The following is a 26,613-nucleotide window of genomic DNA, read 5'->3' on the forward strand; positions in this document are numbered from 1 at the left end:
TTATTTATACCTATATATCTATTCCTATAGATATATTGGTATATATATATATTACGCTAACATAATAATATATATATATTTAATAATAAAAATTAAAACATTTTCTATATAAAGAACATAGGAATGTAAAATATGTGCAACGTGCTTCGGGTTTTTTGCTTTAGGTCTAACACAGTGTTGTACTAGTGCAATTGAAGAATTGGTAATATTAAAGCTCTTTCTTCAAATATTAAATATTAAAAAATATTAATAATTATTAAAAATTATTATAGACACTGTAAAACAATCTAAATAATTCATAGAATATATATATATTACAGTATCTATAAATTCTTCATGTGCACTAACCCAACACCATATTAGACCTAAAGTGTGAAACACAAATCATGTTACACATATTTTACATTCCTATGTTCTTCACATAGATTTTTTTTTTTATTATTATTAAATATAAATTTCTATATACATATGTAAATAATGTTAATGTAAAATATATATCTATAGGAATAGATACATAGGTATAGGTGATGATGTATGTGAAGAACATTGGAATGTGAAATATTAATAACTCCTGATGGATTTGCGTTCAAGTGATGTGTTAGGTTTTTTCTTCTGCTCTCTCCATTGAAGTCTATGAGGAGAATAAGTTAACACGTCATAAAATGCAAAGTCCGTTGGTTAGGACGTTTTGCTCATGCACAAACTTTTTCATCACAACTTGTAATATGCGTACAAAAATATTACTTCGAACAGGAGCGCTAAATAGTACTCGACTTGTAATCTAACCCATAGTATTACTTTTTGTATTAATTATTATTTATTCATCTTTTTAATTAAAAATAAAATGATAAAAACATTTTCACCACAATGTCCCTTTGATTATTAGATTTTTAAACATACAGTACATATTTGTATACACATTATCAATAATAATTATTGTAGCCTGTTTGTTGTGTTACTTTACCTAGTGGTATAGGTTAATATTCACTTAAATTCAATCATTCACATTAAGAAACATCTTAAAAGCTATAGACTGATGTTTCTAAAAAGATACAAACAGATGGATTAAACAGTCATTTAGTTAAAGAATCAGGATATGGTCACTTTTATGTGTGTAATCCGTATGAGATGACAGGTAAAGTTATATTTTTACCTTACTTATTTTTTATTATCAGCAATAACAAAATAATCTGCGCTGTTTCACATGAGATTAAAGTGTGTAATCTAATGCTTCACTTTATCGTGTCAGCATATTTTCAAAACAGCACAATAATACAACAAATTCTCTAGAGTAAATTCCTGATTCTAATAATTTTCTTCTTATGTCACCTATATCAGAAAAAAACATTGATTTTGTATATATACTCTAAAATGAAAAGTAGAGCTTAAAGATACAGTCTACACCTTAGTCATCTTAAAGTCTTACCTTAGATTAAGCTGCAATTAGCCTCCTGCACCTGTTATATATCATGCAGCAGGAACAGTAAAAAAGTTATTTTAAAATGAATATTGTTTCTGGTCACTTTGAAATGGCTGCCAAGCTCCGCCCACTGATGACATCACAATCTGGGCTGCATTAAAGGTTTCACTAGTTACAAAAGACTCACTAATTGGATACAACAGACTGTCAATGCTATTCAGCAGAGTGCTTAGATGCAGCCCAGATCATGATGTCATCAGTGGGCGGAGCTTGGCAGCCATTTCAAAGTGACCAGAAACAATATTCATTTTAAAATAACATTTTTACTGCTCCTGCTGCATGATATAGAAAGGGAGCAGGAGGATATTTGCAGCTTAACTTAAGGTAAGACTTTAAGATGACTAAGGTGTAGACTGTCCCTTTAAAACTGATATATATACTCTGGGGGCCCTCCACTTAAACAAAATTAGATTTGGAAGCAAACCTTGAGTACATTTTAAAGCATTAAAGGGACAGTAAAGTCAAAATTAAATTTTCACAATTAAGATTTCAAACTTCTAAAATCAAAATTGCTTTTTTTACTTGGTATCCATTGTTGAAGTGTAAACCTTTGAAGGCTGAAGAGTGGAAACATGTATTTAGCATTCTATAGCAGCAGTGTTTGCAACAATGTATAACATTCCTACAAACATTGTTGCAAAAACAGTTGCAAAATACACATTCTCTGAAGCTATCTAGATATGCATTTTAACAAAAGAAACAAGAAAACAAAGAAAATTTGAAAACAGAAGTAAATGGAAAGTGTTTTAAAATTGCATGTTTTATCTGAATTGTGAACGTTTTTAATATATATATATATATATATATATATATATATATATATATATGAATTGGTTTTCATATAAGCTAGGAAACAAAGATAAAGGCACAATTTACATAAAATTCAGCATTACAAATAAAATAAGAAAAAAATAGAACTAAATCTTTACCATAGTTTCCTTCATTTGCATAGTATTACACTCTCTGTCATATCTATCTATATTATATAGTGCCAATTAGATTTAGTTTTTGTCTCTATTACCTTCTATAAACTGTAATCTCAGTTGTCATTGAACACAGAAATGTCTCTGTCTTAAACCACAAAGAATAAATATATAATTTCTATGATCTTTAAATGAGAAAGTTTAGTTTTGACTATGCTGTCCCTTAAGTGCTGGAATTTCTGTTAATATACATCATTTTTAAAAAGACAAAACAAGCACATAAATCATGTTACAATGAATTCTAAAACTAAATCACTGTTGTACTCCATCTCTTTGTGCTCGTACTGTAGTAAGGCACTTAGTTAATTCTTCTAAACAATGCTACCCATAAAATTTGAATTTCAAATCTGTGTTATAAATATTGAAGTATTTTACAAAGTATATTTGTATTTTTCCAGCCCAGCGTCATTTTAGTAACTACAATATAGTGTATAGATATACAGTAATAACATTGTGCACACAAATAATTAGACTGGGATGTATTTTATGTTATTTCTTCACAAAGGTTTGAACATTTTTAGTCCTACATTTTTTTGCAACAAAACAATCATTTTGACATGATTAACTTGCTGTATAAAAAGCATGATTTTCCGCCTCTGTTTACTTCTAATGATCAGGGCTTGTGTTTCCCAGAATTCAATGTTGTGTTATTTGCTGTGCTATATTTTGATACAAGGCTATAAGAGCATGGTATTTGCATGTCAGTACCCAGAATGCCCTGCTGCTATGAAAGCAAACATATTGGCTTATGTCAATATAGAAGATATTGGTTGTGACGCGTTATTTGCTTATGCTAACAATGGTGACATAGTCTTTTATAGTTTATAATCACATTACAACATTATTTGTGTACACTTTCGGGAACACTGACAGGTAATGATAATAAATGACATGTATAGAATGACAATTTTTTACTATCAAAATACGCTTGTGAATTTTGCACCTAAAAGGTTAGTTGGTTTATTGTTTTATAGCCTATGCTTAGTTTTCCATTGTATAATATCAAGAAAGTATTTTTCGGGCATCTATGATTGCCTCTCAAATCTGCATATTTTTGAGGAAGTAGATACAGCCAGTCAGAAGGTGCATCGCCTAAAACACGGCAGGTTTCTTTTTTTTCCCTGTACCCATTAAAGCAGTACTGACATTTTCAGTATAGGCAGTGGTTTCTACAGGCAAAATTGGCTGTTTTAAATGACAAAATAAAGGTAACGTATCTGTAAACAATTTAATACACCCCAGCAGGTAAAAGTAATCTTTGGGAATACATTTAAAAGGGATAAATTCATGTAGCTAAATTGTGCTTGTGCTACTCCAGATGGGGCTATGGATAGGGACTGTGATGCGATAATATGCAATAGGATCATATGCAATATGCTGTTCTTGATTGGATGACTGGCTGTATCTTCTTCTGAGAGTGCTCTGAGTGTGCAACTTTATTTGTAACCCTCTTCTTCAAACTGATGTTCTGCTGTAAATATTGATAACAGTAAAACTTAAAACGTTACTAATGTTTGTGCCTCTTTATCTGGTTAAATAATTTGCTTTTGATTTTAGTGCCTCTAGCCAATCCTTTTCCTCAATGACAGTCAGCAAAGGTCCAACTCCTTATGGAGGCCAGAGTGAAACTCCTGCTGCTAAGCCTCGTGTTGTTACCACTGCCAGCATCAAACCTTCAGTTTACCAACCCAGCCAAGGTAAGACATAGATAAGATGGTGATGATCAGACAGATCTCTCTTTCTGACACTCTCTCTTTCAATCTCCTTTGTTCTTGCTCTCTCTTTCTCTCTCTACGTTTCCATCTCTCCTACTTTCTCTTTCTCTATCTCCCATATTTTATCTCTTTTCTTTCTCTCTTTCTCCAATTCTGTATCTCTCTCAGATTATGATTTGTTGAGAAAATAAAGTATTATTAACATCCATTAAAGTCCCCAAAAAATTATACAACTATCCCAGATAAGTATGAACCTTTAATGGTGCCCTCTCATATTTTTATTCTTTTTTGCTCCTATTATAAAAGCTAAGTGACTTTGGGTCACTAAGGATACATCCTCAGAAAGTGCTAATGTTTAATACAGTGCCTAAGTATTCTCACTGAGGATCTCAAATGTGATATATGTAGTGTCTTCACTGACTGAATCCAAATTTGTCTGGAACTAAAAAGGAAAGATATGTAAAATCATCAAATTTCAATGTATTAATTAACAAAAAAAAATTCACAGAGTATCTTTCAGCAAATAATATGCTATATACGAGGTACTATTTAGTTATATGACTGTGAAGTAAGCTACTATAGGCTGGTGATGGTCACTAAGGTACTTTAGGTTGGTGATGGTCAGTAAGGCACTTTAGACAGGTGATGGTCAGTAAGGTACTTCAGACAGGTGATGATCAGTAAGGAACTTTAGACAGGTGATGATCAGTAAGCTACTTTAGGCTGGTAATGGTCAGTAAGGCACTTTAGACAGGTGATGGTCAGTAAGTTACCTTAGGCTGGTGATGGTCAGTAAGGTACTTTAGGATGTTGATGGTCAGTAAGGTACTTTAGAAAGGTAATGGACAGTAAGGAACTTTAGACAGGTGATGGTCAGTAAGGTACTTTAGGCTGGTGATGGCCAGTAAGACACTTTAGACAGGTGATGATCAGTAAGGTACTTTAGACTGCTGATGGTCAGTAAGGCACTTTAGACAGGTGATGATCAGTAAGGTACTTTAGACTGCTGATGGTCAGTAAGGCACTTTAGACAGGTGATGGTCAATAAGGTACTCTAGACACTGCAGGTAATGTTCAGTAAGCTACCTTAGGTTGGTGATGGTCAGTAAGTTACTTTAGTATGTTGATGGTCAGTAAGGCACTCTAGACAGATAATGGTTAGTAAGCTACTTTAGCATGGTGATGGTCAGTAAGGTACTTTAGGCTGGTGATGATCAGTAAGATACTTTAGACTGGTGCTGGTCAGTAAGGCACTTTAGACAAGTGCTGGTCAGTAAGGCACTTTAGACAGGTGATGGTCAGTAAGCTACTTTAGGCAGGTGATGGTCAGTAAGGTACTTTAGGCAGGTGATGGGCAGTAAGGTACTTTAGACAGGTGATGGTCAGTAAGGCATTTTAGACTGGTGATGGTCAGTAAGGTAGTTTAGGCTGGTGATGGTCAGTAAGCTACTTTAGACAAGTGATGGTCAGTAAGGCACTTTAGACAGGTGATTGTTAGTAAGGTACTTTAGGCAGGTGATGGTCAGTAAGGTACTTTAGGAGGTGATGATCAGTAAGCTACTTTAGGCAGGTGATGGTCAGTAAGGTACTTTAAGCAGGTGATGGTCAGTAAGCTACTTTAGGCAGGCAATGGTTAGTAAGTTACTTTAGGCAGGTGATGGTCAGTAAGGTACTTTAGGCTGGTGATGGTCAGTAAGGTACTTTAGGCAGGTGATGGTCAGTAAGCTACTTTAGGCAGTTGATGGTCAGTAAGCTACTTTAGGCTGGTGATGGTCAGTAAGGTACTTTAGGCAGGTGATGGTCAGTAAGCTACTTTAGGCAGGTGATGGTCAGTAAGGTACTTAAGACAGGTGATGTTCAGTAAGCTATTTTAGGCTGGTGATGGACAGTTAAGTACTTTAGGCAGGTGATGGTCAGTAAGGTACTTTAGGAAGGTGATGGTCAGTAAGCTACTTTAGGCAGGTGATGATTAGTAAGGCACTTTAGGCTTTTGATGGTCAGTAAAGTACTTTAGGCAGGTGATGATTAGTAAGGCACTTTAGGCTGGTGATGGTCAGTAAAGTACTTTAGGCAGGTGATGATTAGTAAGGCACTTTAGGCTGGTGATGGTCAGTAACGTACTTTAGGCAGGTGATGATTAGTAAGGCACTTTAGGCTGGTGATGGTCAGTAAAGTACTTTAGGCAGGTGATGATTAGTAAGGCACTTTAGGCTGGTGATGGTCAGTAAGGTACTTTAGGCAGGTGATGGTCAGTAAGGTACTTTAGACAGGTGATGGTCAGTAAGCTATTTTAGGCTGGTGATGGTCAGTAAGCTACTTTAGGCTAGTGATGGTCAGTAAAGTACTTTAGGCAGGTGATGATCAGTAAGGTACTTTAGGCAGGTGATGGTCAGTAAGGTACTTTAGGCAGGTGATGGTCAGTAGGCTACTTTAGGCAGGTGATGATCAGTAAAGTACTTTAGGCAGGTGATGGTCAGTAAGGTACTTTAGGCAAGTGATGGTCAGTAAAGTACTTTAGGCAGGTGATGGTCAGTAAGGTACTTTAGGCAGGTGATGGTCAGTAAGGTACTTCAGGAAGGTAATTCCAGGACTGTACAATAAACAGGTAAGGGCCAGGAAGATACAGGAAAGAAATGACACAAGTAGTTTAACAGGACATTTTCAAGCTGATACAATAGGCAGGTACAGAAAGTGCAGTTAGGATAGCAAGGAGTGTTTACAGTCAGATAACACAGATACCTTACAGTTATCAAGGAGATGCTGATATTCTCAATACAATGATGTGGCCCTAGACATAATATTGTATTCAAAGCAAAGATTAATAAGCAGATGTTTTTATTATTATTTTTACGGTATACCTTTTTAAGAAATACATTTAAATGTTCGTTTTCATTTTAGTAATGGAAGCTGTCATGTTGCAACAATCTTATCCTAGATTTTAAAAAGCCTCTTTTTTTAATTTCCTGATCTCTCTTGCTAAGGCCATTTGGGGACAGTTATAGATGAACTACAATGAAACAGAGGGCTTAGCATCCATTCTTATATGTAGAAGTACTAAATAGCTGTGATTTTTATTTTCCAAGCGCAACTTCAGTCATATTCCACTAGGTGGCATAAAGGTGCTTATTTCTCTTTTGCTCATAAGAAATGCAAGTAAAGGCATTACTATTCACTTCTATAAGAGGTTAGAACACTAAATGCACCAACTGCCTTGTTTGTGTTATCTCCATAATACCATTATCATATTATAGCAATAGGAGGACTGAGCACACTGTATGACACCATTTTTTGTACCTGACCTACAACTCCAGAATTGCAGTGGATTCATATTGCAAATTTTGCTTTGGACTTGGAGCCTGTATCAGGTTTTCCTACCAGTTTCAGACAGCATGGATGCCCTTAGAGATGGCACTAAATCAAATAATGGGCTTTAATGTAAGTCTTTAAAAGAGCTTCTCAAATTCACCATTAAAGTATAGGGGATTTTTAACGATAAAAGATTAAATGACTTTAACACTTAAAGGGACAGTCTACTTGAAAATTGTTATTGTTTAAAAAGATAGATAATCCCTTTATTACCCATTCCCCAGTTTTCTATAACAAACACTGTTTCTCTACAGACTGCCCGCTTATCTCAGTTCTTTTGACAGACTTGCATTTTAGCCACGGGAGCGAGCACAATGTTATCTATATGACACACCTGAACTAATTCCCTCTAGCTGTGAAAAACTGTCAAATGCATTCATATAAGAGGCGGCCTTCAGGGGCTTAGAAATTAGCACATGAGCCTACCTAGGTTTAGCTTTCAACTAAGAATACCAAGAGAACAAAGCAAATTTGATGATAAAAGTAAATAAGAAAGTTTTTTAAAATTACATGTCCTATCTGAATCATGAAAGTTCAATTTTGTTTAATTTTGACTAGATTGTCCATTTATAGGAAAAAGAAAACTGGCATAATTCAGATACAGCATGCAATTAAAAAAAATACAATTTACTTCCATTATTAAATTATGCTCTGTCTTTTTCTATGCACACTTTCTGAGACACCAGCTCCTACTGAGCATGTGCAAAAGTTCACAGTGTGTACACATATGAGTTGGTGATTTTTAAAATCCTTGTACTTATCATTTAAAATTCAGAGTAATTGCTAATGAATTGTGTTTTTTAATATACATTAGTTGATTATGCAATTCAACTGTAATTGATGGCCCTTTAACTAAGGGATAAGAATATCCAACAATGTGTTTATTTACTTCCACATACAGCCACTCTTCCCTACAGTCACTGTTCTGCAGTTGAGCCTTCCGCATCATAATATATTATAACTTTCAACATTTCCCCCTTCTAATTTGGGACTAAGGTGCTTAGACTGACTCTGGGAGCCTCTTTGCTGTCCGCTAGGTAAAGTCATGATGGGCAGGGTAGGAGGTGTTATGTGGTTAAGTAGGATGTAACATGGGCAGGATGACTGGTTGATCTGGTATATTTTATTACAGACAATTTATTTTCTGAGCTGTTACATAGAGCATTGTTTTTCAACTGCAATCCTCAAGTACCCCCAACAGGTCAGGTTTTTTATTATAGCTGAACTAGTGCACAGATGAAATTATCATTTGATGGGTGAGATCAGGTTAGTAACCATGGTTACTGACCAGCTGATTATTTCACCTGTGCACTGGCTCAGCTATAATGCAAATCTGGCATGTTGGGGGTACTTGAGGACCACGGTTGAGAAACACTGACCTAGAGGGTAGTCAAAGAGTGTGAACTCTAGTTAGGGGCGGTTTGGGCAACACCAGTTGATGGAAGTAACAGTAGATGCAACCCTATTTTACTATTTGAAAAAATGTTGTAGTTCACTTTCACTTTATTTCCATAAATAAAATAAAAAACTTTCTGGCATTCCTGATTTGCTTATCAGGCTTCCATTACTTCCTGAATTATTTATCAAGCCATTCATTGTTTCCTGATTAATATATAAGATAGCAGACGCTGAAAATCTATATTTTACTGTGTTAAATTATTCATTGGGATTTGCTGATGATTTAATCATAATAACCATATTGTGCATATACTTAGTTGCCTTAGTCCCTAACTAATATAATAAGAATATAATTACAGCTTTCTAAATTACACTAAGATGTGAAGCTATTAAAGAGACATCTAATGTCAAAATAAATGTGAAAATTAATTATTGAACATTTATTTTAACACTGGTGTCCCTAGAAAACTATAGCCAGGTTACAAGTCAAAGGGACAGTCTACACCTTGGTCATTTTAAAGTCTTACCTTAGATTAAGCTGCAAATAGTCTTCTGCACCTTTTCTATATCGTGCAGCAGGAATGATAAAAAAGGTATTTTAAAATGAATATTGTTTGTGGCCAGTTTGAAATGGATGCCAAACTCAGCCCGCTTATGACATTATGATCTGGGCTGCATATGGCGTCCAGTCACAAAAGGCTCACTAGTTGGATTCAACAGACTGTCAATGCTATTCAGCAGAGTGCTTAGATGTAGCCCAGATTGTGATGTGATCAGTGGGCGGAGCTTGGCAGCCCTTTCAAAGTTGCCAGAAACAATAGTAATTTTAAAATAACTTCTCTACTGTTCCTGCAGCGTGATATAGACAGGGGCGCAGGAAGCTATTTGTAGCTTCATCTAAGGTAAAACTTCAAGATCACTAAAGTGTAGACTGTCCCTTTAAGCACAAAAATGCGGTATGCGGTGCTAGCATTGCCGAAGAGAACTCTATAACGCTTTCATTTGCGCACTTAGATTACAAGAAAAGGATTAATATGTATTTGTTCACTGTGGAATAGTACACGCTATAGTATTTGCATCACGGATACGTAATTTCCCTCAGATAACAGATTTTTATTCTCCCATTACACTTGAGCACAAAGCCAATTGAGTGAAACAATTCTGCTCAAACAGTGGCGTTCTTTATTTAGTTCTTCGCTATACATTTTCAATGGCAATTTTCCATATGCATTCACGTACGTACATGTACACATACACATATAGCTTTAGACACAGCACCATCCATAACCTAAAAAGGAGATGGTTGTGTTTTTGCAAATTTGACTGAAGTAAATTGGATATTTGTTTTAATTGTATGCTCTGTCTGAATCATGAACGTTTAATTTTGACTTTACTGTTGCTTTAAATAGTTTATAGCTCACTAAAACAATAACAAGCTGTATATTGTACCACATATCGTAAAAAAAACTACAACCCCCATTATGACATTAATTTTGAGTAATTTATTAAACAAATGTTCCTCCTCTTTACATATATTCTAAATTCAGTGTATAGTAGAAAGATTTGATTGATTTCAGTTATGGAACAGTCAACAGTGGAACTGTGTTTTCCATATAAAATTTTAGGGAAAGCTCAACCATAGGGTTAAGCAGGTTACCAATTAGGTATTCACTTGTTTAAGGGCCTCTCAAAACCATATTTAACATCCACCTATTGATCTAATCTGACTAACCACACCCAATCCCATCAAATTCCACCCTATTTTTATCGTAACTCCTCCCAAAAGTTCACTGAACTCCCCCCCCCTGATCTCCCTGATTGAGTCACAAACCTCTCCATCCCAGAATAGTCTAATAACATAAGTCAATGATAAGTAACTTAAAGCTTACATTTGCAGACATGCATCCCTATTTAATTGACATTCAGACAATTCAATAAATCAAACAACTTCAAATTATTTTAGCCAGTAAGAACTTAGTGATGCACAAGTGCAGTTTGTGTTAAAGGGACAGTAAACCTAAAAAATAATGTTATATAATTCTGCACATAGTGCATAATTATATAACATTATTTTAGTGCTATCATTATTAAACCTTTTTTTCCATTTTAATTTTTTAAAAATATTCCTGTTTTACTAGGCTGACCATATTGCCGCTTTAAAAAGGGACACATATGAAAAATACATATGTCAGGGTACTTATACAAAACATTTCTTTAAACAGCCCTGAAAACAGCCCTGACATATGTATTTTTCATATGTGTCCCTTTTTAAAGCGGCAATATGGTCAGCCTATGTTTTACAGACCCGCTCTCTGCTGAGCGGGTCTGTTTTTTTTACACAGCGCATCGGGCCAGCTGTATAGTCACAGCCCGGCCCGACCGCGCTATAAGACTAAGTGCAGCTCGCTCCTGCTCTGTCTGACAGCAGGAGCGAGCTGCACTTAATGTTATGGCGCAGTCGGGCCGGGCTGTGACTATACAGCTGGCCCGATGCGCTGTGTAAAAAAAACAGACCCGCTCAGCAGAGAGCAGAGAGCGGGTCTGTAAAACAGGCATATTTTAAAAAAATTAAAATGGAAAAAAAAGGTTTAATAATGATAGCACTAAAATAATGCTATATAATTATGCACTATGTGCAGAATTATATAACATTATTTTTTAGGTTTACTGACACTTTAACTCCTTTTTTTTTTTGTGCCAGCAACAAGTTAACCAAATCTAAATAAACAGCTGGCACATTACTGAATTTGGTCTGCAGCTTTGTAATCTCTAGAGCTGCATCTGAATATTTGTATAGGGCTGAAAATTCTAGTAAGTATTAAATTAAAGGGATAGTAAAGTCTAAATTAAACGTTCATGATTCAGATAGGGCATGTCATTTTAAACAACTTTCAAATTTACTTTTATCATCAAATTTGCTTTGTTCTCTTGGTATTCTAAGTTGAAAGCTAAACCTTAGTAGGCTCATATGCTAATTTCTAAGCCCCTGAAGGCCGCCTCTTTTCTGAATGCATTTGACGGTTTTTCACAGCTAGAGGGAGTTAGGTTATGTGTTTCATATAAATAACATTGTGCTTATGCACGTGGAGTTACCTAAGAGTCAGTACTTATTACCTAAAATGCAAGTCTGTCAAAAGAGCTGAGATAAGGGGGCAGTCTGCAGAAGCTTAGATACAAGGTAATCACAGAGGTAAAAGGTATATTAATGTAACTGAGATAAGGAGCAGTCTGCAGAGGCTTAGATACAAGGTAATCACAGTAAAACGTGTATTAATATAACTGTGTTAGTTATGCAAAACTGGTGAATGGGTAATAAAGGGATTATCTAGCTTTTTAAACAATAACATTTTTGGTGTTTTCTATCCCTTTAAACTTGTTCCTGTTATACACACACATACACTGTATATACTGTATATATATAGCTTGGTAGTCTTACTTACTGATTCTATTACGTCTGTGCCCATAATACGGCTTGCTACATATCGCTAAAAAAGGTAATTATCTAAGTGCTAAAATCAATTGCTTCATCCCAAGAAAATGCTGTGACTAATGCATTAGACACAAATACCATCAACAAACACATCATGGTATTAGTTTTCAGTTTGACACATGCGTTTTTATAGAAGGACATTTGGGATTATCTTTACATCATTCATCACTAAACTGAGAAAAACTGGTTAGCAAAAACTATAAATAGATAGATAGATAGATAGATAGATAGATAGATAGTAATAAAGAATAGATGATAGATAGATGATAGATAGATAGATAGATAGATAGATAGATAGATAGAGTCATGGCTAAAAATATTGTCCCCTTGCATTTCTGTCAGATAATGCACCACTTCACCAAGAAAATTGTTGCAATTACAAATGTTTAGGCATTCTCGTGTTTATTTCTTTTGTTTGTTTGTTGCTCTATGGGATTGAGATCTGGACTCATTGCTGGCCAGTTCAGTACTCTCCAGCGCTTTGTCTTAAACCATTTCTTTTTTACGCGTGCTTTGGGTCACACACAACTTAAAAGTTGAGTTAACTGGTTGCCTTGTGATTTCTATATTGTCAGCACCTGTTAATTAATACAGGTGAGTTTAATTACAAATTACAGGAGCATCACAAACTTGGAATGCAATTATTTCTTACAATTTTGAGAAGGTGCCAATAATTTTGTCCATTCCATTTTTGGAGTTTTGCGTGGAATGTGTCAGAATTGGAGTTTTTTTCTCCACTTTTTTGTGTCATACCAATACAAACAAAAGAAATAAACACGAGAATGCCTAAACATTTGTAATTGCAACAATTTTCTGGATGAAGTGGTGCATTATCTGACAGAAATGCAGGGGGCAAATATTTTTGAGGATGACTGTAGATAGATAGATAGATAGATAGATAGATAGATAGATAGATAAATAGATAGATAGATAGATGATTGATAGATAGATTGATTGATTGATTGATTGATTGATTGATTGATTGATTGATTGATTGATAGAAAGATAGATAGATAGTAATAAAAAAGTCAGTTTTAAAGGATTTTAAAAAGTTGCTTTGCATGCAGTGTTTGACTGCTGTGTGTAAGTTTCCTCTGACCTCTCTTCTGTGGCCCGTTCAGCAGGTATATGATTACAGCATTAATAATACACCCGTCCCGGTATTTGTATCATGTTATAACTTCACTTTCACTTTATACAGTAAATCACAGACTGCCGCTTTTTCTTTTGTCGGTATAAAATACAGACTTGTGTCGTGGCCCAGGAATACCCAGGCTCTAATGGAGGTGCCCAGAGACCACTGGCTTTAAGGGACAGTCTACTCCAGAATTCTTATTGTTTAAAAAGATAGATAATCCCTTTATAACCCATTCTCCAGTTTTGCATAACCAGCACGGTTATATTAACCCCTTAACGACAAGCGCCGTACCCTGTACGACGCTGCTGTCCCGGGCCTCTCTCTGCTGCGATCTCGCTAAAAGTAGTGAGATCACGCTATTTCTGCATGCCCCACGAGTGGGGAAGTGCAGAAATAGACAGGCAGAGTTACCGATGCAGAGAGAGCTTCTCTTTGGCTCTCTTTGTATTGAACAGCGGTGGTGACGATCGTTGGTGGTGTGGGAGGCAATGCTTGTGTAATGATAAATGCTGACAGCGTATGCTGTCTGCATTTATCGATGTGCGGCTGACATGATACGCTACATCGTATGATGTCCACTCGCACTTTCATAAATTGACCCCTCAAGCTAAAATTAACCTTACAAACTACCTGATTAACCCCTTCACTTCTGTGAATAATAAAAGTGTGGTGCGCAGCTGTAACTAGCTGCCTTCTAAGTACCAAAAAGCAATGTCAAAGCCATATAAGTCTGCTATTTCTGAACAAAGGGGATCCCAGAGAAACTTTTACAACCATGTGTGCCATAATTGCATAAGTTGTTTGTAAATAATTTCAGTGAGAAACCTAAAGTTTGTGAAAAAGTTAACCATTGTTTTTATTTGATTGCATTTGCCGTGAAATGGTGGCATGAAATATACCAAAATCAGCCTAGATCAATACTTTGGGTTGTCTACTAAATAAAATATATATAGTTTTGATAACTAAATATAAAAAAAGGCTCTATTTCTGTTTAAATGTAGTAATGGCAAAAATGCTCTGGTCTTTTGGGGAAATTTTAGTCTGAAATGCCCAGTCCTTAAGGGGTTAGTACACATTTTACCTCTGTGATAACCTTGTATCTAAGCCTCTGCAGACTTCCCCTTATCTCAGTTCTTTTGACAAACTTGCATTTTAGCCAATCAGGGCCCTCTCATAAGTAACTCCACGTGCGAGAGCACAATGTTATCTATATGGCACACATGAACTAACTCCCTCTAGATGTGAAACACTGTCAAATGCATTCAGATAAGAGGCTGCCTTCAAGGGCTTAGAAATTAGCATATGAGCCTACTTAGGTTTAGATTTCAACTAAGAATACCAAGAGAACAAAGTAAATTTGCTGATAAAAATAAATTGGAAAGTTATTTAAAATTATATAACCTATCTGAATCATGAAAGTTTCATTTTGACTAGACTGTCCCTTTAAATGTTGGTCTGGTCACAATGGTTTCTAGCTGTACCTGTGACTAGATATTCTATATTTACTTGTTGTACTTGTGCAATGCCGCCTCTTGCAGATTTGCGACCAATCGGCCGCTAGAAGGGGGTGTCAATCAAGCCGATCGTATAGGATCGAGCAGATAGAAGACCGCAGGCGGACAAGTTATGGAGCAGCGGTCTTTAGACTGCTGCTTCATAACTACTGTTTCCGGCGAGCCTGAAGGACCCTATATATGTTTTAAAGGTGTTAACCTTTTATCAGTCAGTAAAGTGAGAATCCATTCATGGCACAGAACAAAAGGGCTGTGAGTACAGAGTAGGAGGTTCTCAGCAATGATTTACAAATGGTCTGAAGATCCCTAGTACATACTTTGGAACTGTAGTAAAGTCTTAAGGGTTATTTGAGGACCAATAAAATAAGAGACAGTAAACACTTTGTGAGTACAAGACATTTCTGTTATCTTGCTATAGAATAACACTTTGTTCCCAGCTATTGTTTTGTGTGTGTTTTTTTTTTTTTTTAAGCCTTATTGGGAGGAGCCAATCTCTGTGCTTCAGTCGTCAGACAAAAAAAATGATAGCTAGGTCATTATTTTTGTATAACGTGCATTGTTTTGTTGTCTGCTATTCACTACAATGTTTAAAATGAATATTTCTATTAACCTCTCTCTCTCTTCTGCTGAGGACAGTTAGGGACAAATATAGGGTCAAAGGATATGTGGAAACTCTTAGATAATTACTTAAAAAATCCTACGTTCCCCACAGCCTTGTTTGCACAGTCTCTTTGATTGTATGTTTTATATCTGTCCCTAATCATTTGAAGGAGAGGTAAATAGAAAACATAAAGGGACAGTTTACACCAATTTTCATATAACGGCATGTAATAGACACTACTATAAAGAAGAATATGCACAGATACTGATATAAAAATCCAGTAAAAACTTTTTAAAAACTTACTTAGAAGATCCCAGTTTAGCACTGTAGATGAGGTTTGGCTGGGACACCCACTGAAAAGGGCTGGGTAACCAAAAAGAGCAGACACTCCCCTTTCCTGCATATGAAAAGACAGATTAGACAAACAGGAGCCAGCAGTGGTCTAGAAACGCATGTATACATCTGACACTGGGGGGCTTGGTTAGGAGTCTGAAAATCAGCACAATGTTATTAAAAAATAAGCAAACCTACACATTGTTAAAAATACACTCCCAGATGGGCTATATAAATAGATCATATACAAAACATTTATGCAAATCTAGTGTACAATATCCCTTTAAAATAATGGTAAATTCTCCACATTTAAAAATCAAATTCAAAATGTAAGTGATATTTTAGATGGATTTGAATTCATCAGTTGTAACGAAGATGCACTATAACTTAATTTTTAATATTCAATTTCATAAACATATTAAAAAAGTAAGTTATAGCGCATCTTCATTACAACTGATGAATTAAAATCCATCTAAAATATCACTAAAATTCCGGATCTGATTTAAAAAAAGGGAGAGTTTACCAACACTTAGAAACTCAGTGGAATTTAGAAAATCAACTATTTCAGAGTTAAATTACAGGAAAAGAGAACAAGTAAATAATGAAAGTATATTGCTACGTTTTTTTACTATACATAATTAAACAGTTTATATTACAATCTCGTACTGTTTAGTATCACCAGACAATAATCAGGCTACCTATTTCATTTCCAATGAATTTACAGCCTTGAATTTAAAAGACCAGCAGGATAGAGATAGAGTATATTAGAGCAAATTACACACGTTACCACCATGTTCTCTCTAAATCATGAGTTTTTCATTTTTAAATAGTGATTAAAATCGATTTGATTTAAAACAAATCCAACCTGTTTACCACCCAACATTTCCTGGAAGTATTTATGGGTGTGGTCATGATAGGAGGGGCAGGGCCATGGGTGTGATCATATGTTACATGGGAGGGGGGCATAATCAGAACCAGAGATCACCCCAGCTTCACTTCTCAAAGGCTGACTTAACAGGGTACCGCCCATGTGACAGCCAGCCCCACATGCAGCACATCTGTGGCCCTCCCCCTACCTTTGTGGCACCGCCCATGAGAAACCAGTGGGTCATCGCCTGCTGTTTTACTGATGCATCAACAAAATCACTTTATGTAGGCTAGTGATTCCTCTTTCTATTTTCTATTATTTTCCTAACCCCCCCTGGAAGTATACTTTCTTCTGCTGGCTATATTTACATAGATTTTCTATAGCTGATAATTAAAGGGACAGCCTAGTATAAATTAAACTTTCATTATTCAGATAGGACTTTTAATTTTAATCAACTTTCCAATTTACTTTTATCATCAAATTTGCTTTTTTTCTCTTGGTATTCTTAGTTTAAACTAAACCTAGGTAGGCTCATATGCTAATTTCTAAGCCTTTGAGGGCTGCCTCTTATTGCATGCTTTTTAAATCTCTTTTCAACACAAAGAGACAGAAAGTACATGTGGGCCATATAGATAACACTGTGTTGAGGCACAGGGGGTTATTTAAGATCTAGCACAAAACAATGCTAAATTTAAGACAATAGATAATAAACAGTCACAGTCATGTGATCAGGGGGCTGGAAGAAGGTTCCTAGATACAAGGTAATCACAGAGGTAAAAAGTACATTAATATAACTGTGTTGGTTATGTAAAACTGGGGAATGGGTAATAAAGGGATTATCTATATTTTAAAACAATAACAATTCTATTGTAGACTGTCCCTTTAAATATTTAAATTGCAGTATAGGTGGGAATACCACAGGCAAAATAGCTATTTTAAATATCAAAATAAAAGTAAAGACTGTAAACAATTGTAGACTCGAGGAGGCAATTGAATCATTGGAAACAAATTAAAGAGGAAAGATTTTTACAGTACACTGTCCCTTTAAGCTTGTTCATCAAGCACACTGTAGAATTGGTTCTGTAGAAGCTAACTGGTAGATTGGTACGCGCATATGGCACTCCCTGTTCAGGAGTAATAACACAATGTGCATCTTTAAACCCTAATCTGCCTTATTTAAACCACTAGCTGTCACAAAAATGGCTTCAGCTCATTGGTTTTCAATACATTAAACCCCTATGAGTTAAAGGGGCTCTCTTGCTATACAGAGGTCTTTGTTTGAAGTAGTTTATATGTTTTAAGCCTGATGGCGGTTCTCCTCTGAACCAGAGCAGGATATCATATCCCTGTAAGGTTTAGAGGAGTTCACACCAAGGTAAACATTAGCAGGCCCATTTATCAAAGGGCTTGCGGACCTGATCCGACACTGCGGATCAGGTCCGCAAGACCTCGCTAAATGCGGAGAGCAATACGCTCTCCGCATTTAACATTGCACCAGCAGCTCACAAGAGCTGCTGGTGCAACGCCGCCCCCTGCTGACTCGCGGCCAATCGGCCGCCAGCAGGGAGCTGTCAATCAACCCGATCGTATTCGATCGGGTTGATGTCCGGCGATTCCTGTCCGCCTGTTCAGAGCAGGCGGACAGGGTTATGGAGCAGCGGTCTTTAGACCGCTGCTTCATAAGTTGTGTTTCTGGCGAGTCTGAAGACTCGCCAGAAACACGGCCCTTCAAGCTCCGTACGGAGCTTGATAAATGGGCCTGTAGGCTGTGATGTTGGGATAGAAAATGGGAACCAGGAAACAGAATGTCTGAGGGGCTGAATAATTTCCATTAAAGCTTAGCAACCTCCTGAAGACTCAGTGTGCTGCCGTATGCTGCTTTGTCTTGGCTTAGTGAAGCAATATGCCTTGACTTGCTGATAAAAAGAAAAACTGGCTTTGCCTTAGGGAAAAAAATGTTTTTTTATCTAAAAAAGAGAAAGCACCTTAATAGTAAAGCATATACTAGGGTTACCAACCCTCCCTTGTTTCCAGGGATCTCCCTTATTTGCCCAAACTATTTTACAGTCTCCCACAATTATATTTCCCACAATTATTAGCTATTAACTCTTTCTGTCAGTGATACAAACACACAGCACAATTAAAACTGTTCTTACAGTAATACATCCCTGAGCAGAACACGTATTATTCCCAGAAACACATGCAGTACAATAATTTAGCCAATCTCTTACTGCCAGCCTTTTTATAGACAATACTTAAGTACATAAACTTTCAGTATAGGTAGGGATACTATGGGTAATATAAGCTATTTCAAATGCAAAATAAAGGTAAAGAAGCTACTTGTAGACAATTTAATACACTCTAGCAGGTTAAATGGATCATTGAGAACAAATTAAACGGAAAAAACAAGATAGGGTGAACTGTCCCTTTAATGTGACACATTTTTTTAAAAAAAATTTTGTTTAAAGAAGTGTTCACACTATAGCCAATCATATTGTTATATTGTTGTTTTTCCTCAGCTCCTGCCCCAGTGCAGTCACAGCCACAGCCACAGCCAATGACATATGCACCTCCCCAACAGGAGCCATCCAGTCGCCCCCCATGGGTAACAGATGATTCATTTTCTCAGAAATTTGCACCAGGCAAAACTACCTCCACTGTGACTAAACACATCCTGCCAAAAGCTGCCCCTCCTCCTCTTGCTCCAATATCCACTCAACCCTACCACCCTCAGCCTGCGGCACCGTCACCAGCTCAGGCTCCCAGGGGTCTAATACAGCGTGCGGAAAAGTTCCCTGCAAGCAGCAGGACTCCCCTGTGCGGACACTGCAACAGCATCATCCGGTAACCAATAGCAACGTATAATAGCAGATCTTACACATTATCTATCATCTTTGAATAATGTGCATGTAATTAAAAAAAAAAAAACAATTGATATGAATTCTAATAAAATTAAATATTATTGTTGGCAATTATCCTTATTAACTAGTGACAATTTGGAGGACCAAAGGACCAATAGGATAACAAGCTTTTAAAGGACTTGATTTAGAAATCATCTGATAATCCAATTAGTATCGCTAGTTACACAGCTGAGTAGGATCATCAACAGTTTTCGCTCAGGACCAGTAGTACTCTGCAGCACTTCTACTGTGTGTTTAACCCCTTTGCATTTAACCTCTTTGTGTTTCACCTTTTTAAATTTTTTGAGGTTTAAAACATACAGTTTTAAACACATGAAAGAGTACTTTAGTTTTAGAGGGGTGCTGGAGGGTACTAAGCGGCCCCAGACAGTATTGCAGAGTCTCCAATGGTGTCAGTACTAGTGTTCCCTCTAAGGCCAGTTTTGTGTGTGGCCCAGCAGTGAAACAGTTAATAAGGGAACCACACCTTGCAGTCTGCATTGGGTAGTGATTGCTAATTTCTCTAATTAACTGTTTCAATGCTGGGCTGCTAACAAAACTGGCCTTAGAGGGAACACTTGTCAGTACTAGGATCTTCCTTTTTTTCTACATCTTTTGCTCTACCCAGGACAAACAGAGGGTTAATGGTTGTAGAAGATTTAAATAAAAAAAATAAAAAATAAGTTGATGATGACTTTTACCAGTATCATCCGCCACACTTGATATGTAGGTTTGAGGCTCACATCTGGCACTGTGCCACTTTATACTGTCCCTTTAAATGTTTTTTTTTAACTGCATGTAATAGATACTGCTATAAAGAATTATATGCACAGATACCAATATAAAAATCCAGTGTACTTACTTAGAAGCTCCCAGTTTAACACTGTTGATGAGATTAAGCTGGGACACCCACTGAAAGGGGCTGAGAGCAGACCTCCCCCCTCCCCCCGGTACATGAAAAGACCCTTTATACAAACCGGAGCAATGTGAAGTTTGTATACATCAATCTACATCTAAATCTTTAGGGCTTGGTTAGGAGTCTGAAAATCAGCACAATGTTATTTAAAAATAAGCAAAACTATACACTGTTTCAAAAACACACCTAGGTGGGCTATATAAATGGATCATCTACAAAAGTACAATGTCCCTTTAATATTAATGTATGGTGCATTTTGTGAGCTTCACTAACCTCTGCTTTGTGCACAGTGGACCTTTTATTGTGGCTATGGGCCGGTCATGGCATCCAGAGGAGTTTAACTGTGCCTACTGCAAGACATCCTTGGCTGATGTGAGCTTTGTGGAGGAGCAGAAGAGTGTTTATTGTGAACATTGCTATGAGCAGTTCTTTGCTCCAACATGCGCCCGTTGTAATACGAAAATCATGGGGGTAAGTCCAGCTATTTACCAAGAATATCTCTTTCTAATCACTTCTAGGTGCCACCTGTATATATATATATATATATATATATACTGTATATAGCCGTGTGTGTGATAGAATCATAATAACAAGCACAACATGAAACCAAATTGTTAATAGCTTCCCAATGTACTTCTATTTAAATTTGCTTTATTCCCTTTGTATCCTTTGTTGAAGGTGCAGCAATGCATTACTGGGCGCTGACTACATAGGTGAGCCAATGACAAGAAACATATATGTGCAGCCACCGATCTCCAGCTAGCTCCCAGTAGTGCATTGCTGATACTAAGTCTACCTAGGTATACTTTTCAACAAATAATACCAAGAGAGCAAAGCATTTTAGATAATTGAAGAAAGTTGGAAAGTTATTTAAAATGACATTCACTATCTGACTGGCCCTTTAAGACTTAATAGTTTCCATTCACATTAAAAGGGACAGTCTCGCTCTATTTTGTTGATATACATATACTACCTGTGAGTCAACTCTGAAATGTCTGTTAATTATTTGCTGTTCAAAAATGATCACACTGTCATAATTACATGTCAATGTTGAATACAGATGCTATTTCCCTATTATGTTGAAGGACACTATATTTCGCTGAGAACTTTGAGAGCTCAGTTCTCTTATTATATATTGTGGACTACGCTTCGTGCGTCTTACCATCATGCACAACTTGCTGGATATGACTATTGCTCCTGTAACTTTAACAACTGATGTTCTTAATTATGACTGTATTGTGAATGTTTCAATAAAGCATTTAAAATTTAAAAAAAAAAAGAAAAAAAAAAAGGGACAGTCTAATGCAAAAAATGAAATACTCTACGTTTTATCATTACTAATCCTAGGTATGCATTTAACCCCCTCATGCAAACAAGTTCAACACATAGGTAAAGACATGATTGGGAGCCATATGTGTTTCCCTAAAAAACACAGTTGACAAGTCACTCAGGATCAACAGTTGTCATGGCCACCAATCACCCCTTTTTGACAATAAGAGGGACATATATATATATACACACACACACAAATACATATTATAGAAGTGAATATATATATATATATATGTATATATATATGTTTCATGTCCCTATAACACAGTATCCAATGTACTTCCATAATCAAATTTAAAATAATGTAAATAGCAGTGCACTGTTCTTTTTACACACAACTAAGTGGAATTGCATCTTTAAAATAATGTACTGAAGAAATTGTGACACATATGATAACAGCAGCAGAGCATGCATATTTTATATATGTTACACAGAAACAAAGACAACATTAGAACCCAGCCAACAACTTAAAACAAATGGTTAAAGGGACATGGAAGTGTTTTAATAACTGTAATGCATCAGTTCCACTACACCTAGTAAATTATACAAAATTCATGTTTAAACTGCATGTGAATTTTATGCAAAATGAAATAAAAAGCTTAGACTTTTCAACTTATTCCTAAGAGATGGAAAGAAACAACAAGATATTTCTTCTATAAAAGATTCTCTTTCAAAAGGTATCACTAGTTACCCAATTACCAATTAGATACTTATGACTATCTATCTATCTATCTATCTATCTATCTATCTATCTATCTATTGGGTACTTATAGAGCGCAAACAAATCACCCGTGAGCAGGGATAGGCACAGACCAAGGCTGTGGCGGACATTAGTGCAGACGTTAGTGAAGGGCACCAAGGTACATTTCAAATTAAAAATATCAAGGGTAGTGAAGGCTCGCCAGAAACAAGGGACTTCAAGCTCCATACAGAGCTTGATAAATATGCCCCAGTGGATTAAAGTCTTAGTTGTGTCTTGTGTGGGGAAGTGGAAAATTTTGGAGATGTTTTAAAGTTGGAAACGGCAGGAATTGGCAAAAGACTGAATGTGAGGCGTGAAATAAAGACCCAAGACATCGGGTATGAGGGGTTGGGGTAATGATGTTATTAGCAACAGTTATATAAATGGTTATAGTCTCTGTGACTATGCGCTAATAATCTAAAGCTCTCTGCTCTGGCAAGATTATCTAAAAAGTCTTATCATCTAAAAAGTCTCATCATCTAAAAAGTCTCATAATCTAAAAAGTCTCATCATCTAAAAAGTCTCATCATCTAAAAAGTCACATCACCTAAAAAGTCACATCATCTAAAAAGTCACATCACCTAAAAAGTCTCATAATCTAAAAAGTCTCATCATCTAAAAAGTTTCATCATCTAAAAAGTCTCATAATCTAAAAAGTTTCATCATCTAAAAAGTCACATCATCTAAAAAGTTTCATCATCTAAAAAGTCACATCATCTAAAAAGTCTCATCATCTAAAAAGTCTCATCATCTAAAAAGTTTCATCATCTAAAAAGTCTCATCATCTAAAAAGTCTCATCATCTAAAAAGTCACATCATCTAAAAAGTCACATCATCTAAAAAGTCTCATCATCTAAAAAGTCTCATCATCTAAAAAGTCTCATAATCTAAAAAGTCTCATCATCTAAAAAGTCACATCACCTAAAAAGTCACATCATCTAAAAAGTCTCATAATCTAAAAAGTCTCATCATCTAAAAAGTCTCATCATCTAAAAAGTCTCATCATCTAAAAAGTCTCATCATCTAAAAAGTCTCATCATCTAAAAAGTCTCATCATCTAAAAAGTCACATCATCTAAAAAGTCTCATCATCTAAAAAGTCTCATCATCTAAAAAGTCTCATAATCTAAAAAGTCTCATCATCTAAAAAGTCACATCACTTAAAAAGTCACATCATCTAAAAAGTCTCATAATCTAAAAAATCTCATCATCTAAAAAGTTTCATCATCTAAAAATTCTCATCATCTAAAAAGTCTCATCATCTAAAAAGTCTCATCATCTAAAAAGTCACATCATCTAAAAAGTCTCATAATCTAAAAAGTCTCATCATCTAAAAAGTTTCATCATCTAAAAATTCTCATCATCTAAAAAGTCTCATCATCTAAAAAGTCTCATCATCTAAAAAGTCACATCATCTAAAAAGTCTCATCATCTAAAAAGTCACATCATCTAAAAAGTTTCATCATCTAAAAAGTTTCATCATCTAAAAAGTCTAATCATCTAAAAAGTCACATCATCTAAAAAGTCACATCATCTAAAAAGTTTCATCATCTAAAAAGTCTCATCATCTAAAAAGTCACATCATCTAAAAAGTTTCATCATCTAAAAAGTCTCATCATCTAAAAAGTCACATCATCTAAAAAGTTTCATCATCTAAAAAGTATCATCATCTAAAAAGTTTCATCAAAGAATGTTAGAAAGGCAAATTCTGCTTATCTCTCTATACAGGGTTCTGAATGTAAAAGAGAGACACATATATTATAATATAATGCTAAAAAAAGATTTGTTTGATTACTTTCCATGTCAGCTACCTTTTAATTATAGGGCCCTATGAGTTATCCTTCCCTTAGTAAGTTTACGCTAGATAGAGGATATACACTTGCCCAGTCCAAATATGGTGGGAGGTTTTTCTGTACAGTAGCAATGTGACTGCCATCTTGGAAACTGCAACAATGTTCTAAAGGCAAACAGATATGATTTCCTTAAACTGTGGATCTTTTTTCACATAAGGGGGCACACAGAGGTAGCAGACATTATGTAGGTGGTGCCCAGGCCTCGCCAGGACTTCTGTACTGATGCACTACTGATTGCAGGGCCAGATGTGCCCTCTAGAGGCATGACCCAATCTCTTAAGGCATATTAGACCCCTGTAATTATGCCCCTGGAGTATAAAGGCAATGCTAATACCTGCAATTGCAAAGCTCCCTCAATCAATATAGTAGCAATCAAACTGAAGGCAATGACATTTCTGGTTATCAAACCCAAAGTCAGAGTACTAGATAAAAATAGCTGAAATACTCTCCTTTATGGGACTTTATCTATGTGTTTAACCCCATTTGCAGGAATAAGTAACTCAAAACAAATATAATTCTTGCATTAGAATTCCCCTATAATAATATAGTTTATCATGCCTTGAGTCTGTTTTTTGGGAGAAGCGTTTTGGAATCAGTGGTTCAGCATTGTCACTAATTCAAAACCATTGCACAGACAGACGTTAAAATATTAGCTAAATCTTTTACTGAATAACTGTAATCTATGTGCAAGTTCTTCCGTTATTACACTTTCTTAATAAGACTGTTGCTCCTGGGAAAATGACGTTTGGCATAAGTTACAGTACCTTTTATGAAAACAGTAAAGAACTTGCAAGTACAGGTAGTGTTGGAAACAATACAGGGAAATGTATCCAACTTTTTGTGAAAATGTGTCTGCTGTAACCTCTGTCTACATCCAAATATTACTTCAACTGCTAAGAATTGTAAAGCCTAATTATACTTAGTCAGCCAAAATAGATGACTGTTTAGTGATAAAAGGTCTCTGCCAATTAGTCTGTTGCCTGCTTTTCCTTCTGACCTGAAGACTTTACTAATTACATTTTTTTATGATTACACATATTTTTTACTCATGATCATCAGTTTATTTATTAAAAGATTTGTATTTTTGGAGAGTCAGTCTCACATATTTATTATCACAACAAACAGTAGATTATTAAAGGGACATGAAACTAAAAAAAAGATTTTGCTACAGTCCTTTGTTGAAGCAATGCACTACTGGGAGGTAGCTGAACACATAAGGCTCCATTTAAGAAGCTGTGAATTTGAGCCTGCAGTCGCTTCTTCTTAACCTACTACGCTAACTCTAAAGTGGCATCCCTCGATCCCCCTGGAATTATCCAACCAAGGTGATTGACAGCCCCTGCTCATGCGCAATTGGCGGTGCGAGCAAGGGACAGCAATGCACAAGCAGGGTGGAGATGTCCGCCCTTGTCCATTCGGCCATTAGTAAATGGAGCCCATAGGATAATATGAGGCATATGCCCATATGTACAGCCACCAAACAACAGCTATCTCCTAGTAGTGCATTCCTGCTCCTGAGCCTACCTAGGTATGATTTTCAACAAAGGACACTAAGATAATGATACAAGTTAAATAATAGAAGTTAATTGGAATGGAAAGTTCTTTAACATTGCATGCTCTATTGGGGTCATGAAAAAAAAGATTTAACTGTCCCCTTAAGGGATGTCACGTTATTATTTAAATATAAAGAGTATATCAAGGTAGGCTCAAGAATGTGCACCTTTCCTTAGCCCTATAAGGCAGCAGTGCTTATAACAATGTTGTACATTGTAGAGCACTATTAGGCATCAGTGTTTGCAAAGCACGTGCACTATCCTGAGCCTACCATAAATTAAACTGAAAAGTTTTTTTTTAAAATTGCATGTGCAATCTAAATCAAAAAAAGTTTAAAGGAACAGTTAACTCCAAAATGTTTATTGTTTAAAAAGATAGATAATCCCTTTTTTACCCATTCCCCAGTTTTGCATAAACAACACTGTTATATT

General features: G+C 35.9%; 1 protein-coding gene across 2 annotated transcripts in view; it reads left to right on the forward strand.

The window, feature by feature from the left end:
• The window catches only part of LOC128639840 (LIM domain-binding protein 3-like), an 84,570-nt gene that overhangs the window by 33,833 nt on the left and 24,124 nt on the right, over nucleotides 1-26,613 (forward strand). For both annotated transcript variants that reach the window (XM_053692044.1, XM_053692043.1), the window contains exons 5-7: nucleotides 4,021-4,160; nucleotides 19,406-19,730; nucleotides 20,993-21,173. In XM_053692044.1, the coding sequence (XP_053548019.1) occupies nucleotides 4,021-4,160; nucleotides 19,406-19,730; nucleotides 20,993-21,173 (646 nt within the window). The remainder of the gene's footprint in view (nucleotides 1-4,020; nucleotides 4,161-19,405; nucleotides 19,731-20,992; nucleotides 21,174-26,613) is intronic.

The sequence above is a fragment of the Bombina bombina genome, chromosome 9 (genome assembly GCF_027579735.1).
Source record: "Bombina bombina isolate aBomBom1 chromosome 9, aBomBom1.pri, whole genome shotgun sequence".
NCBI lineage: Eukaryota > Metazoa > Chordata > Amphibia > Anura > Bombinatoridae > Bombina > Bombina bombina.